At 42.4% G+C, this 16,402-nt stretch overlaps 2 protein-coding genes across 3 annotated transcripts in view; one reads left to right on the top strand and one right to left on the bottom strand.

Moving 5' to 3' along the window:
• Positions 1–8: 8 nt before the first annotated feature.
• Positions 9–15,297, bottom strand: map3k14a (mitogen-activated protein kinase kinase kinase 14a). Of its 2 annotated transcripts, none has more exons than XM_030337982.1 (16): positions 15,203–15,297; positions 9,271–9,525; positions 9,089–9,170; positions 8,783–8,999; positions 7,850–8,284; positions 7,604–7,738; positions 6,953–7,082; positions 5,281–5,409; positions 3,698–3,802; positions 3,189–3,349; positions 2,920–3,070; positions 2,424–2,813; positions 2,002–2,111; positions 1,551–1,689; positions 1,328–1,428; positions 9–557 (listed from the first exon to the last, which is right to left on the bottom strand). In XM_030337982.1, the coding sequence occupies exons 2-16, from the start codon at positions 9,515–9,517 to the stop codon at positions 396–398; spliced, it is 2,694 nt and encodes an 897-aa protein (XP_030193842.1). In that variant the 5' UTR covers positions 9,518–9,525; positions 15,203–15,297; the 3' UTR covers positions 9–395. The 2 variants fall into 2 exon arrangements, with proteins under 2 accessions (XP_030193842.1, XP_030193833.1); XM_030337973.1 differs by lacking the exon at positions 15,203–15,297 and adding an exon at positions 10,792–11,053.
• The window catches only part of gpatch8 (G patch domain containing 8), a 29,227-nt gene continuing 23,819 nt past the window's right edge, over positions 10,995–16,402 (top strand). Inside the window, exon 1 of the mRNA XM_030337920.1 lies at positions 10,995–11,074. The gene's annotated coding sequence lies outside the window, so the exon portion shown is untranslated. The remainder of the gene's footprint in view (positions 11,075–16,402) is intronic.

Consider the following 16,402-nt stretch of genomic DNA (forward strand, 5'->3'; position numbering starts at 1 on the left):
TCACAAAATGTATTATCCACTCATAGTCATTTAATGTTTTTTATAAATTGGTGTACAGAGGAAGTGTCATGACTAAGAGAAGCAATAGTTAAAACAACCCTGTGGTTCTATACATTTCATCATGCAATTAAAAGTCATATTGATTTTAGATGAAACCATTACAACACTGATATGTTTGAGGAAGAAACAAAATGCCACCAATCAAATTGTACGTTATTTAAATTGAACATTCAAAAACCAGAACAACCAGCAGAAAGATGCAGATTCTTTCAATAATCCAATGAAATAACTCCATCCGTAAATAAACATAATCAGATGTCTGTGGCGAGTCCAAAGCAATCAAGTCAAATCGTAGCCAGTAATGGGGTGCTTATATGTGGGGTGCGTGCTTGGCTCTATCTCGTCTCCAGCAACCCGTCTCTGATCCTCCACTTCCAGGCGGGGCTGAAGTCGGGGGCCGAGACGCAGCGCAGGTGAAGCCCGCACTGTAGAACCTCATCATCGTGGCCGACGGGTCCGGCGTCCTCCGTCTCCAAGGTGTAAACCCTCTCAGAGATCTAGTGGTGGGAGGGGCAGACATGAACCAAGGAAGGAGCCATGACAGTCTAGCGCAGGGGTCACCAACCTTTTCCACATGCATTGCCAGTTTGATATTTTCTCGTTAATGAGTGTGCCTTGAGCAACAATATATTAAAAATTAAGCTGAATTATGACACAGCAACCAAAAACATTTCCAGAAGACCTGGAATTGTACTTTTTTCATATAGTCCAATCAACATTTTAAATGTTTCTTTGGTTATATATGCAACATTGGCTTACAGATTATAATTACATCTGTTCAATCTGAAAACACAATTTTCAGAAACTCAGAAACATATTTGCACTGTGAGAACCATCCACATCAATATCGTTAAGACAAGTACAGCTTTGCAAAACCATGTGAAGGCGATGCATACAGGCCACTTGCAACAATATTTTAAATATTTTCTTCTCTAATACTCACAACATAGGTTTAAAAACTATTAATTGATCCCATTTCAGAACACTGCTCTCTGTAACTAATTTAAACATAGGCTATTTGCACTGGGAGGAAATGTCCAAATCAGAATAAAGTGCAAAAAAAAATCGGTAGTAATGATTATGCTGTGCTGGGACATTTTTAATAATAATAATAATAATAATAAAAAGAAAAAAGAAAAACGTTTTTTTTTAAGTGTGCCAATGATTACGCATTAAAAAATGAAAATAGTAGTATATAAAGACAAAGAAATACGTGGTTATAAATGAGCGGCTTTTTTAATGTATCAATTTCCGCGTTGGCCCTCACCTGGTCACTGATTCCAGTGGCGATGTGTCCCACCTTCACCCGCCGGGTTTCCCTGATCCGTATGCTCCGTCTGTTGAAGTCTTGAATGGACACGTCCACCCCTGAGTCACAGAACCACAAAACCAATGAGTCTGATGGTGTCCGTGTTAAAAGATCGACAACAAGGCCTACGTCACTCGTGATTCGATACGGGTGACCGACATTGAATTATATGTCATCTCACCTTCAAAACAGCAGGGAGGGGGAATCTGTATGTTACCCAGCCAGTCCATGCTGAAGACCTGTCCGTCTGCCTGGCTGTTGTATGAGAACACACCGGAGCTGAGTTCATCTCCTGGGGTAATGGACCAACGGCCAGAATCCTGCGACAAAAAGAAGAGGAAGATAACTTAGTGTAAGCATAAGGTTCCAAGTCTAAATGCACGGTATGATGAGGTGATACACATCATACATTGTAGTATCAGTCTCCATAGTACAGCCAGTATCGTTTTATAGAGTTGATAGCAGGCCTTTTTTGTTAATGTATATATAATGTGTACATTTCCTTGTAAAAGAGATCTCGAAGAGTTTCTAATCTCAAAATAACGCTAGCATTTGTTGGAGGTTTGGTCTAAAGGTTTACACGATTTCAGATCATGTAGCAAACATCGAATCTTCTGAGATTTGAGGTTTACCCTTTTGTCCCATGACTCCCAGCTGGAATGGCAGTCACTGCTCAGACAGGACAGCAGCTGCTCCTGCATCTCGGCAGGGTGTAGCTGAGACAGACTGCTCAAATAGAAATCTAGCAGCAAAAACACAGAAAAGTGGGAAGAATGCAATTAGACATAAAATATAAAATCATGCACACACCAACCAAAACACAACGATGCAACCACAACCACACTCATTCCCAAACCCAAACCAACACCCCCCCCCCCCCCCCCATCCCAAACACACACACACACACACACACACACACACACACACACACACACACACACACACACACACACACACACACACACACACACACACACACACACACACACACACACACACACAAACACACACTCATAACATGTTGTGAAACAAGACATATCTTGAAGGGACTTACCTCGCTCTAGTTTGTGTAGTTCGTGGTCCGGGATGGGAGTTGGCATGACATGGCTAGCAGTCTTGTGGTTGGGTGAATCACGGAGGTGACATTGCAGACCCGACAGCAGCAACCTCTGCTGCGACGCCCTTCCGGCTACAGTTCTTGCTTCACCATCTGGATTATCATCATCACTGTCGCCGACGTTGTCAAGTTTCTTTTTGCTTCCAGGGCTGATCAGGTCACCAGTGCATTCCTCCACCTCCCCCTCTTCCTCCGCCTCCTCCTCTCCCCCCTCTGTAGGGTCATCACTGCTGGGGAAGGGATCCAGGGAGGAGCAGGAGACGGGCCTGGGAATAATCTGCAGTGGTTCTGTGTAGGGGCCCCTGATTGAGCTTCTGAGGCCCCCCACTGTAAAAACATTTGACAGACTATTAGCCAGCAATGTCTAGTGACCCAAGGTTTGAATTTTTTTTCTGTAAACTACAAAATGTTTCATTTTTATCAATCGACTTACACTCTTTGAGAGCCTTGGACGTTCTTTCCTTCAAGACACCTGCTGACGCCCTCTTGACCGGGTCCTTCTGAAGCCCCGCCTTCACCACCTCTGCGGTAAGGTCGCTGCAGTCAGGCGGGATCTCCCGTATAGGAGGCGGCTCATTGGCTATCTGTACGCACCATCATAATAATAAGTGAAAGAAGAGGGTTTTTAGTAAATGAGTGCATGAAGTGGAACAGGATCCCCTTTAACCACGCTATGGGTGAGTTGAAGCGAAAGGGGTGTACCTTGAGGTAAAGGCGACAGTTATAGTATCGGGTCCAGGGCTGGCACCCATTGAGCATGTGCAGTAGCATACAGGCGCTGCTCCACACATCGGCCTTGGCTCCTCGCGGCTCCACTTTGACGATCTCAGGGGCCATGTGGGTCTCTGTCCCCTTCATGTTATCTGCATGAACATGGCAACAAATAGGGTTTGAACCATTTGAAATGGAACTGTCACACTCTTTTCTTTAATATTAGAGAGCACTGCTTCATAAGCAGTCTGAGACATCAAGTTTTCTGTGGAAAAAACACAGACATTTTGGACCGCTTACATCGAGATTTGCATTTTTACGTAAACAGAGTTCATGTTGCAGACCGCTATTTTCTAACAACACGCTTATGAAGCAGCACTATTTGTATAAGGAAATAGCCATTAGTGACAGTTCCCCTATAGGCGATTTGGGTCACAACGGGAACAATGCATTGACTTCCTTTGCGATTGAAAAAAGGGTATGAGGTTAAACGGCATTACCTTTGAATCCACTGAGGCTAAATCCTTGACTGTCAAGTCTCTCTGCATGGCCAAAGTCGCAGAGGAAGGTGTCCTTTCCGTCCTCGGACAGCAAGACATTATCGGCTGTGGGGAAACACGTACATATACACAAATTTCACATACTCCAGTTGTTTATCTTAATGGACATATTTATAGCCCTCCCCAGATTGGAATTTACTGGATTAACTGTGAATTATGACACAGAGTATTACGGTATGTATAACTGGTTATAACTACATGAATGACTAGATGGACCTTCTCTTAAACTTGACATCAAATATTGAACAAATTTGGTTTCAACGTGATGAGTCACAAAAGACATTAATTTATAAAGCTAAATTTTTATTTTCAAGGCTGAAGAGAATCTGTAATAACAGCAACTTCAAATGACCCGTCAGGCTGTTTTAACCAGAGTATGACACCAGTCAAGACAGAGAACGATGAGATTTGGCAGCCGTGTGTTTCGGCACACAGTCTACACACACCAGGTGGCGTCTGAGGCCCAACAACCAGAGCGGTTTGCCTTACTCTGTTTTAACCCTTTCCATCATCTAATCTGAACCTCTCTTATTGCTTGTCTCTGTCTTTCTTCCGGGTGTGTTTCAACAATCTTTTTTCTCTTTTTCTGATTCTCAGTCTCACAATCTTCTCACTTATTTTCACTCTTTTTTCTCACCAACCACTTCTTCTTCTTCTACTTCTTCATGCTGTCCCACTCCCCCACTTGCCCCCACCTCAACCCGCTCAGGCTCGTACTCTCTCTCCCTCCCTCTCTCTCTCTCTTTCTCCCTCCTCTCCCTAATGGGGTGCACATGCGTTGCTTTCTAAAGAGCAAGCGGTGAGTCACACTGTGGGAAATTCCCAACAGCTCAAGATCTGCCGTGCGTTCTCCTCTCCCCTCGGCCTGCTTCGAAAACACAGGTGCTGCCGATCACACACACACGCACCCTCACGCACAAAAACACACACAGAAACACACAAATGCACACACACGCATACACACGCACACACCAGCTACACGCTTTATATGTTCCAGGCCAAACAGCTGCGATGAATTGTCAAGAATGATTTGCTTACGGCCAATTGGTGACTCTCGTCCTACGTCGTTGTTGTTTTTTCAACTGCACCAGTATCTCCGCCGCATATGACTAACACATACATCTTTTTTTTGTTTAAAGTTTTTATTGAGGGTTCTTAGGTTTTATTTCTTTAACTGAAATGTGTAAATACAGCTCCATTGGGCCATGATACTGAGAACAACCACGATATTTATAAGTTATCTTGGCTACAGCGATTATTTATGCTACAGGGTTCCTTTTTCCCCTCATAAATCATAAACAACTAATAAAGAAACGTTATTTAGACGTACAATGTTTACTCCCATGTGGCTTACATGACTTACAGCTGTCTGTGTCAGCCAGATGCCGTTTTTGTATTTATTTATACATTTCTGTATACATGTTGAAAGAGCCATTGAGAAATTGGAATAATACACAAGAGTTCAACATCTTTCCTTCACCGCCGTAACCCAATAGAAACAATGACCTTGGTCCATGGCCTACCTTTGATATCGAGATGGGCCACGCGTTTCTTCAACAAGTACTCTAGTGCTCCTAGGACTTGCCAGTGGTAGTGGAGACCCAAGTCCTGGGGTAGCCTCCCTCGCTCTGCGATCAGCTGGCCCAGGGACCCTGAAACACCTCGCCGGTTAGAGGCACATCTCCTCGTTCCATACCATGACTTTAGCACGGTAGCTCATTGATAGCGCTGGAGTAAAAAAAGGTGTATTTATCTCCATATATAGCTGGAGTACAAAAGGGTGTAAAGTGATTTGTATGTGTACGAACATTAAACAGGTGACTAACGTTTTCAATGAAGTTATAACTTTAGATAATTTTTTCATTTAAATTACATAGTCTATAAAAAAAATAACCTATCAAGTCAAAGCTCAATCGTCTGTGTGTATCCAAATGTATTCTTTGTAAATTAGTTTGGAGGGAAGGGCGAGTAAAATAAATACTCAATAAACATAAGTGATGACTGCAGTGAAGAGTCTTTAAATGGCATCTTGCCCAGGACGCCTACAAAAAGGATGCCGACAGTGGATTCGTCCCAGAACAGCTGGGCGGTGAACACCCTGACCATTAGACTATCCCAAGTTTGCTATATACCAATGGTGGTCGTGGTATTTGAAAACGGCAACAAACATTTCTTTCAACTGCATTGTATTGTAGCCCCAACAAATGCAGGGGGGTCAACGGAAGATCTGTGGCCAGTTTCAGTCACGCAATTCTTGTTCCAGGAAATTAATGAGATTTGTGACATTACCTCACAGTTCCTTTCTGGCCTCAATTCTTTGGGATTTAATTGGCACAGCTTAGCATGGGGCTTTGCATGTGTACTCATGTCCCCTTATGAGCACATACTAACCACAAGTCCGTACTAAGCAGGTATAGAGGTCAAGTAATGTTCAGGCCACAAGAAGACCTGCCTAGGCAGGAACTTCCATGACACATCAAAATCCCGTTACAAAATGGATCATAAAAACTAAGTCTGATCCCGTTCCCTAAGCTGTTAGCCAACAGCAGATGCCATGGCTGTGGCATCAATATCAGTTTCCACCAAAACTGATATTTGATCAGGTGAACGCAGAAGACACCTGTTGTACAGTACTGGTTCCTTTACCTTTTTTTCTCATCTTTAAACACAAACCACATCGGTTAAATGGACTGAGACCTTTGTGGCATACATTTTGAAGTTCCTTTCACATAGATCCTATCAAGTTGTAAAAGGTCACTTAAAGTCTGAAAGATAATCTCAAGTCCAAAAGCCATAACAAGAATGAAGGTCATTTCACATCGCAGGTCCCACAACAAGTAACCGATTGGTTTACGGGCTTTTTTGGGCTTGTTGCTGGAATTGAAATCAAAGTGCAACCTTTTGTTGCAACAATATTTATCACATCACTTTGCGGTGGGGAGTCCTGCAGGTGGTCTGGCTACCGGAAGGTTGCTGGTTCAGTCCCCTGCTACCTTCTCTTAACACCTGTACCCTTGGTGGGTTGCGGTAGTTCACACTGCCGTCGCCATGACTTTTTTTATGGATGGGAGAACGTGTGGCATTAAATGGAACGCGCTCACATCAGCCACGAGTTAGAAAAGCGCTATTTCAATTCAGTCTATTTACCTTTTGTTGAAGCGTTAGCGAATGTCGGGGGGGTTGCGGTTCACTCACCACATTTCTGTTCCATGAGCAGGATGACATAGGACCCCTCTCGGACCACCCCAAAGAGCTCCACCACGCGGGGAGATGTGAGGGCACTCCACGTACCCACCTCCTCACTGCTGAAACTCCTCAGGGGTATCTGGGAGACGGACGAAAACTCACTCATGACCCCCATAGAAAACACCGAAAACCCAGGTCCTGGAATAACGCTGGGCCGTATGGGAAGAACACATCGGTTAGACTTTCGTTGCAAGTGTGTTTTCCGATGTCTTTATGTTTATATGTGTACTGGGGGATGATTTGATGTGTACCCAGAGCTGCTGCACAGGAAGTAATCACAACAAATCCTGCTATTGTGGAAAAAACTTTCTTCTTTCCTGTATCAATTGAGGGTTATTACACCTCAAAGTTCTTTGGTAATTCAAGGTATCAGTCTCTCTTTCTCTGTGTTGTTTCAAACCCCATTATGTTTTATAATTGTGTGTTAAAATCCTCTATTTAAACTATAAAACAGGGTAACCAGATAAGTTGATCGATTATTCTGGGACTCACAATACAATACCATCCATAGATGTCAATTATACATTTATTTTTCTTTTTCAATTATTTTTCTTTTATCAAAATATGGCTTGAACCCCAGAAAGAGTCTTCTTCCAATACCTTTTTGGCTGCAAATCTGTAGCCTGTGTTGATGTCTTGTGCTTTGAACACTTCGCCGTAGGAGCCTTCCTTAATAAATCGCGTTAAACGGTACTCCTGGCCCTCTCGGTACTCCGAATCCACAGGCTTGATGTTCTGATGAAACGAAGAAACAAAAACAAAGTAAGGGTTAAGAAATAATGCAGCAAAAGACGAACAACAAATCAGCTCGCCAACGGAACAGGAAAACAGAAAACACAAGCCCACCTCGTTGTAAAAGACGATGCCCTCGTTGACGACAGGTGAGGCAGGTAACGACGACCACTCCTCCTCCGCCTCGTCTTCCTCAACCCTCACCTCTTTCTCCACGTCTTTGAAGAATGGCCCCGCGAAGCAGGGGTCCCCCTGGCTCACGCTGCCCCGCAGGCCGGCCATGGCCAGGGGGCAGTCCCACGCGCTGCTCAGGGACGAATCGCTGTCGCTCTCCTGGCCGTAGGATGGGAGGTTGGAGAGGGGGTCGCAGGCCTGGGAGCTCCATTCCAGGGACGCTCTCCTGTAGATCTGTGGGTGGCTGTACACGGGAGGGCCCTGGGTGTCCTGCACCTCGGTCCGGTCGCTAGCCGTGCAGCTGCTTCTGCTGCTGCTGCTGGAGCGGTTGTGTATGCTGAGCCCGATGAGAGACTGAATTCCGAATGGTTCCGCCTGGGACAGGGAGATGTCATGTGACGGCTGCAGGGGCTGTTTGTCATTGCTCGCAGTTGGTTTTGGACTCTGAGCGGACTACTGGAGTTTACGACGTGCACAGGTCAGACAGACTAAAGAGACAAGCTAGTGGCTTCATCTGTATTGCACTATTCGTCAACTCCTTCTCAGGTGCGTTCATTTCTGCAACCAGAGGTGTGTATCAGGTGTGTGTGTGTGTGTGTGTGTGTGTGTGTGTGTGTGTGTGTGTGTGTGTGTGTGTGTGTGTGTGTGTGTGTGTGTGTGTGTGTGTGTGTGTGTGTGTGTGTGTGTGTGTGTGTGTGTGTGTGTGTGTGTGTGTGTGTGTGTGTGTGAAGCAGTCCGAGTAGTTATACATTGACATGGGTATAACAGGGAAAAGGAAATGCTCCTAAACTTTTCTATTAGGCCCACTGACATTTGAATGGTGATAGCAACGACATTTATTTACAGATATTTATTTTCGATAAATTTCCTTACCGGGAATTGGACCGGAGAAGTCCCGCTCTCCTGCTCCGGAACCCCAGAGGGAATGCGCTGTCGGTGCCTTTCCTTTTTCTTCCCCTCTTTCTTTCTCTCCTTGCGTTTCTGTCTCTTCCTCGTCTTCTTCCGGGAGGGGGGCAGCAGGAGGGACACGGTGTGTTCCTGTACGGAGGCGGTTGTCGGACACGCGACATGGTTCTGCTCTGTCGACACGCTAATGAAGGACACGGGGATGGCGTTGGTTAAAATGGCTGCCCAGCATATTAAAAAAAGTACAAAATGTGTGTGCTTTACGGTACGTACTTGCTGGTGAAGCAGTTGGGAGTCGCGACAAAGCAGCGGTCGGAGCAGGAGGAGATAAACTGCTGGGAGCCCGGGCTTTCACCTGGACGGAGAACAACCAATGACGTCCACCACGATTACATTTCCATGCCGTGAAGCCTAACTGTCAATCTAAAAGTCCCCCTGAACCAAACACAACTCACACTCGGCCTGGGCGACGAAGGTGGAGTTCTTCAGTGGGCCCTCGCCCACCTGCTCTGCCGTCCCTTGGGTTAGAACCTGCCTGAGGTACGGGTGAATGGCCATGTAGCCCTCCTTGTCCTCCTTCCTCTCCTCCTCCTGGGCTCCCTGGTCGGGCACCGAGCAGCCCACGTAGCCCGCCTTCAGCTCGGCTCGGGGGGAACCGGAGAACGGAGCCGTAGAGTTGAAGATCCTCTGCCTCACTGCCATCTCGTCGTCTAAAGAAAGGTATCACAGTACGACAGGGATGGGGTTGAACGCGCTGACGAGGAACACGATGAACCCAAAAGGTAAAGACATCCCACACACACAACGTATAACCACACCCAATCCTCTTTCTGCACAATTAACCGATGTAACAGTTTGCCCACAGCTGTCCCGAACAGAAATCGTTCCTTCAGTTGAACTTGACCCGGAGCCTGACCACCCAAACCGTAGTCATGCATGGCGCGCTTCTTTAAACACTAAAGAGAACGAGATCCTCGCTCGCCTGTTAAGGTACGTTGCACCTGCTTAAAAAAAAAAAGAACAATGGACAGCTTTGTCCATTAAGCGCAACTGGCGGATTATTTTTAAGTTGTTTTTCTTTAAAAAAATTAAGCAATAGCGGGATCTCTTTATCACTTGGTATAGAGACATATTGAAACACATCGACATTTGATCTATGTATATGAACCGATGCGAGAACGAGATTGTGGTTGGCCCTATGAAGCAGGAAATCAACCCCAGCCCTTGTTATGACAGTTGAACTTGCAAACAAACACAAACGGTAGTAAGGTGTGTTGTTCCACAATTATACAAAAGATAAAAACCTATGCAAGACTTCTTTTTTTCCTGGGTGATTTTAAGGGCCAAACCACCAAAGCAAAGAATAAAACATGCATCCAGATCTGTAAAAAGTAATTAAGAGTACTATCAGATATCATCAAAATAACAACTGTTTTTTGTTAATAATACTCAGGCATTGGACTGACCATAGTAGAAGGTTAACTGAGGTTAAGATTGTGAGGATTCACATTCCAATGAGTTGCATCAGTGAGTCTGCACAGCCCTTGACCCTAGATTCTATTGCCTTGACTCTATGAAGAAGTCAAGTTTCATTCATGCTCTGCATTGAAACCAGCATACCTGAGGTCTCAATATGGTTGCCAAGTCATTACAGTGATTGTTGTTTCTGTGTTGTGGATACTGAAGAACAACAAAACAATGTGTATTTCTAAATGAAACCCCTGAAGATACATGTTAAGTTACAGAATTTAGTCATTGATTGATTTTTACGTTGTGTTGACTCAACTCCAAAGTTGAAAGATCACAAAATATACCAAATAACACACATTTGTTCCAAGACTTCAGGCACACCCAAACACTGCTCCAAATTAATTTAATTACATATGAAGTTAAATAATTATTGATTAGATTTACTGCATTCACCGATTGACATATCAATAGAGAGTATAATAAAGAGTTTGCCTTTTAAAACGTACCGGCAACGTCCATCGTTAGCTCCTGATCTTCTTGCAGGTTTCTTTTTAACCTAGCCTGTCATCTAAAACAGCATAACACTTAGCTTACTCATTCATTTAAGAAAGGCTCTCTCCCTAGGCTTTGTGTGTTTGTGTGTGTGTGTGTGTGTGTCACTTTCCCCCCGCTCTTTTCAGCTCTGCCTGATCCTGGCAACCAGCCAACGAGGGGGTGGAGCTACAGGCAGACTTATGGGAAATGCAGCTCCTCTTCCCCAAACCGCCCCCCTCCCCGTAGCAAGAGCAGGTCTGTGATACAAACTTTGCTTCTTACCTCTTTACCGTACTATTTTATTAATAGCGTCCGTTAGTATTTTTCCATCAGTCATAGATCTATAAATGATCTGTTACCGACCAAAATAACAGTCTGTGTATATTCTGATAGATCTACAAAATAAATATAGATATTTTCTTTTTTACTTTGAGCCACTGACCTCCTGTGAACTTTGAGAATGAAATGATCAGCGGGTTTGCAACTCAAACACACCTGCCCAAAACACATGAACAATGCACACACTCAATGCAAAGGACAAACCAGATAGAGAACAAATAAGAGATTAATATTCATTCATTAGATCTATCTCACTCACACACACACACACACACACACACACACACACACACACACACACACACACACACACACACACACACACACACACACACACACACACACACACACACACACACACACACACACACACACACACACACACACACACACACACAAACACACACACACACACCAGTGTTTCCCCCAGCACTGTGTTGTTAAGGCGGCCGCCTTAACAACAATAGGGCCCCGCCTTGACTACCAATGTATACAAAAAATATATATATAGATATATATTTATTTCTTTTTTAAATTATTATGCATTAACGAAGTAGAAAACTCTCGTAGGGAAAGAAAACATACTTCCATCAGGTGTAAAAAAATAAAATAAAATAAATAATCAATTATGCATCGGTAATACTGTTCACAACAATGGTCGTGCCATGAAGCTTTTTGAATTGAATTGAAACGGAGACAACCCCCCCCCCCCCCCGCTCCTTGACCACCTTGACTAAGACATTTACTGGGGGAAACACTGCACACACACACACACACACACACACACACACACACACACACACACACACACACACACACACACACACACACACACACACACACAGACACACACACACACACACACACACACACACACACACACACACAAACTCTGTAACTTGCACTTGCCACTCGTAGAAAAACCACACGAGGTGCTGCTTGTGGTGTGGTTGCTTAAGAGCAGGGCGCAAACACTGCCGGGGTTTGGGGGTCGACTCCTGCATGCACTCATGCTATTGGTAATTCCCCCGAACTCTTAGATAAAGTGACCTCTGTATATTCTTTATTGTGGAAACATACTGAATGTTTTGATAAATTCCATCTTTTTGGTTGATGCTCATCAAGTGATGACCAGACAATGTTTTTGCGGAAAAACTCCTGCGTTAATGTTATCCTCAAATCATTCTGTTAATACTATGTTTCCAGCCCATGCAGTCTCTCCATATCAAGCTTGAATTCATGTGCACCACCTTTAAAGGAATAACACATAAACATGCTTATAATCAAACTATTATTATGATTATGACTATTATACTGGTTTGGGGCTGCTGAGCCTGTGATATGGGTAACAATTGGATGAAAGAAGAGGGAACTATTTCTATAAATCCATAATGGAATTTTAAACAATTGAAATAACAATACGCCATACTGGGTCTAGGTGCCTCCCAAGTTGCAAAACTTGAGTTCTATCATCCAGTTGTGTGTATTTTATATTATTATGATAAATCACTTCCTAATCTCGTCCAAGAATTTGAGGAAGGTAACGACTAACCTTCACAATTAATCAAAGAGTTATACATAAATGGGAAACTAAAAATCAGAATAGGGATATAAAGATTTTTCTTTGAGCATGAGAAAATATCTGAGCCATTTCTAAGCTGCATGCAGTGGGAAATATTTACTTTATTAGGCCTATAACTCTAACTGAAAAAGTCCCACTTCCCTTTTAGACTTCCTTTCATCAGCATAACAACTTACTCACACCAAAAGTAGAAAAGACTAAAACTCCAACATTTGACAGCCCGTTTCATGACACCGTTTATGAAACTGGGCCAACTTGAATGTGTACGTTTTATCAAGAGTAATGTGGATTTGTTGACCAAATAAAAGTGGCCATTTGGTAGAAAATATGGTTCACTTTAAAGTAGCAAAGCTATCAATTATATTTTGTCATAGTTCACAAACCAGTATCTGTAAGGGCTGATAAACCTAAGAATCCTATCTTGCAAAACAAATGAGATTTGTAGCTAGATATTCAATCAAAAGTGGATGATTAAATGGAAACTAAAATATGTATTCAGAGAGTGGACCAAATAAATATTATAAATGCAAAGAACGGCATACATGATGTCATCATCATGCATGAGCATTTGTATCCAATAACAGCGATTTACAGTGTAAATAAAGTAGATTAACATAATTTCTGTCATTTATTTTGGAAGACTGATATATAACGCCTTAATACTGCCACTAAGAATATCTAACATCTGTCTTTACTTCAGCTTTTTATGAACTTATATAACAACAAATGATGTTCACTACTGTTAACCTATTAAAAATTGATATGCAACAATTAGGCTACAGGGTTCAATGGTATCTCCTCTAGCACACACCTCTCCTCCATCTTGTCTCTAAACTCCTCCGGCTACATTTGTACCTTGGGCTTAACCCCAATTAAGGAAATGGCGGCATTGTTTACAGTGTGTCAAATTAAGGTTGCTGCTAAAACAAAAGCTACAATAAAACCGCAACAGAGTTTCAGATTATAAATGTATTATTTGTATGTTCAACCCCATGCCTTGTTTCAAAACAATGTGCTGTGCTGAGCAATATGAAGAATGATTATCAGTAGGACGCTTTATATAGTGTTGGTAAAACATTTCAATAAAAAAACTCACAATTAACCTACCCAACCTTAAATTATTAATTTGGATTAGACCTAGAAGACAGAGACACCACTCAAAGATGACAGCATAATGCTATCATCCCAATATTTGTGTGTTTCAACAATGATACTGCTTGACAACTTAGAACACAACTGAACTACAGCTGGTTTCTTCTGCTATTTGACTGCTTGTTTAGTTGCTTACACTAATATTACATCTTAACGTCACAACGTTGTGATAGTAGCATAATGTTAATAACACAATAGTATTGCTTATCGTCTGTACAGTACAAAAACAATTTCATTGATACAGCATCATCTCATAAATTATATTGTTACATTTTATGTACATATGTCTTGTTGAGTCTGTTCCCTGTTTCGTTATAAACTTAAAACTCAAGATCAGCGATAGGCAGTACTCTTAAGACAAAGTGTATTGGGACGCTGGGGAGGTGGGGGCGGGATGGGTGTCTCATTAGCAAAGGAAGGATGGACAGATTGAGATGATGGAGATGAAGGGCATTCAACTTTTATACTTTACAACTAAGTATGATAGAGAGAGAGCAAGAGAGAGAGGGATATATATATATATATATATATATATATAAAGAGAGAGAGAGAGAGAGAGAGAGAGAGAGAGAGAGAGAGAGAGAGAGAGAGAGAATTCAAGCCATTTGGTGAAACAATTGAACTGCTTAACAACTTAGAACACAGCTGAACTACAGCTGGGTTCTTCTGCTATTTGGCTGCTTGTTTAGTTGCTTATACTAACATTACAAATATCTTAACGTCACCAGAGAAATGTCTTTAACGTCCTATAATAATTATTTCCATCCATTGCAGCTTAGTGACAGTCACATTGTCATGACAGACACATTCTTTGTCGCAACCATCAAGTTAGTTTGTAACTTTGAATCTACGCTAGTGTAATCTATTATAATACAGCTATAACGACAAACCGCCACCAACCCCCTTGGCACACTGGCCAGATACAGCAGGCCGCGCATCTAAACGTCGGCTCTGCCTCTCGCCTGTGTTTATAACTCATGCCGTGACGTTACGTCTCAACTTGAGTACGGAAGATCTAAATAATTCTTAGAAGAATAAGATTCGAGGAATCCTTGAGGAGAACAATACAACATCTTCCTGACTACACGACTTAAATTCTTGCAGTTAAGAAAGACTAACTTCCTCCTCGCTGCAGTCTCCGCCATTCCACAACGCTTCATTATTAATAACTGAAAAGGCCATGTACTTTTGCAGCTGGACAGTAAAGTTAGGTACGGGTGCAGTTCATCGTCTGGCACAGCGGTACGGATGGGTGTATAGATAGTTACACTACACAGTAAAGTAAACGGCGTGCACAAAAACCTACTTACCAGTTTGGTAGGCGTCGGCCGATACTGAACAAGGCTACAGCAATGTGTACAGCTCTGGAGGAGCTGTGCGAAGGAAATGGTTACGTCATGTGATGGGCGTGGGTGTGATAAACTTGATCTCATAAGGCAGAAAATCAGATAATGGATACAGCATAAAGGTAATGCAATGCAATTGCTATGGTGTTGTGAGGATTAAACGGGCCATTTTTATTACTCTCATTTTATGCATGGACATTTGATTTAAATGTGTTATATGCCATAGAGTAGTTTTATCTTTTTTTTTGGTAAATTCAATAAACAACCACAAGATGGTAGTCTACTCTACTCAATGAAAGTTGTTATGTTTCCATAAGGCAGATATTGATGTTAGAAGTAAATAATTTACCTAATTCATTTAACCTGGTTTGACCTAAGCAAGAAGCTGAAAATGCTTGGTAAAAACAAAAATATAAACTATTGTAATGTCCATTAATCTTTTAGGACTATATGGTAAGTCATTAATACTTAATCAATAAGGAAGATGCACTGTTACCGATTTTGGGCAACTGGCTGGAGAGATCATTGTAAAAATAAATAAAAATAATGCTCTCTTAGATGATGACCTTGAAATTGACCAGGAGGCCCCCAACTTGGACAATAACTTGGGATGGGCAAGAATAGCCACATGGTTCGTATTAATCTGTATTTTTTTCCCCTCCCTCACTTGGTCGGTATTGGGTAGAAATCCACATCTACGCGTGTATTACATTAGTTTATGAGAGTTTTTATTTATTGAACAAATTTACAAATGTGTCCAAATAAATCAAATAAATGCATCATGATGCAGCCAACTGGGAATGATGCCCATGATGAAGCTCTGCTGCGCCCAAAGTTGCTCAACTACTTTTTCGGTAGACATTGAGATGGAAAATGTTATTCACCTTAGAGGTGCTGTTGGGATGAGGTAACAGACAATAGTTTTGAGTCACAACTCTGTATTTTTTTGTCCTGCAAAAAAACATTATTGTATATGTCCACATAGAAAATAGTTGCATTTTACATGGGCATGTGCTGCATCACGCATCACTCAGTTTTATTTAACAATAGTTTAATATCTATTAAAAGCACATCTTTTTTTAGACTTCTATATTTATGGTATATGCTAGATGGCAACGTCATGCAATGGACACATGACAAACAAAATACAATGCCGCAAATTGG

The sequence above is a fragment of the Gadus morhua genome, chromosome 2, assembly GCF_902167405.1.
Source record: "Gadus morhua chromosome 2, gadMor3.0, whole genome shotgun sequence".
Taxonomy (NCBI): Eukaryota; Metazoa; Chordata; class Actinopteri; order Gadiformes; family Gadidae; genus Gadus; species Gadus morhua.

Coding starts and splice junctions, on each gene's coding strand:
- map3k14a (XM_030337973.1), bottom strand. Junction 7,083..7,603: donor ACAGATTTGCAGCCAAAAAG/GTATTGGAAGAA, acceptor TCCGTCTCCCAG/ATACCCCTGAGGAGTTTCAG. Junction 558..1,327: donor CCACTGGAATCAGTGACCAG/GTGAGGGCCAAC, acceptor TCCCACCACTAG/ATCTCTGAGAGGGTTTACAC.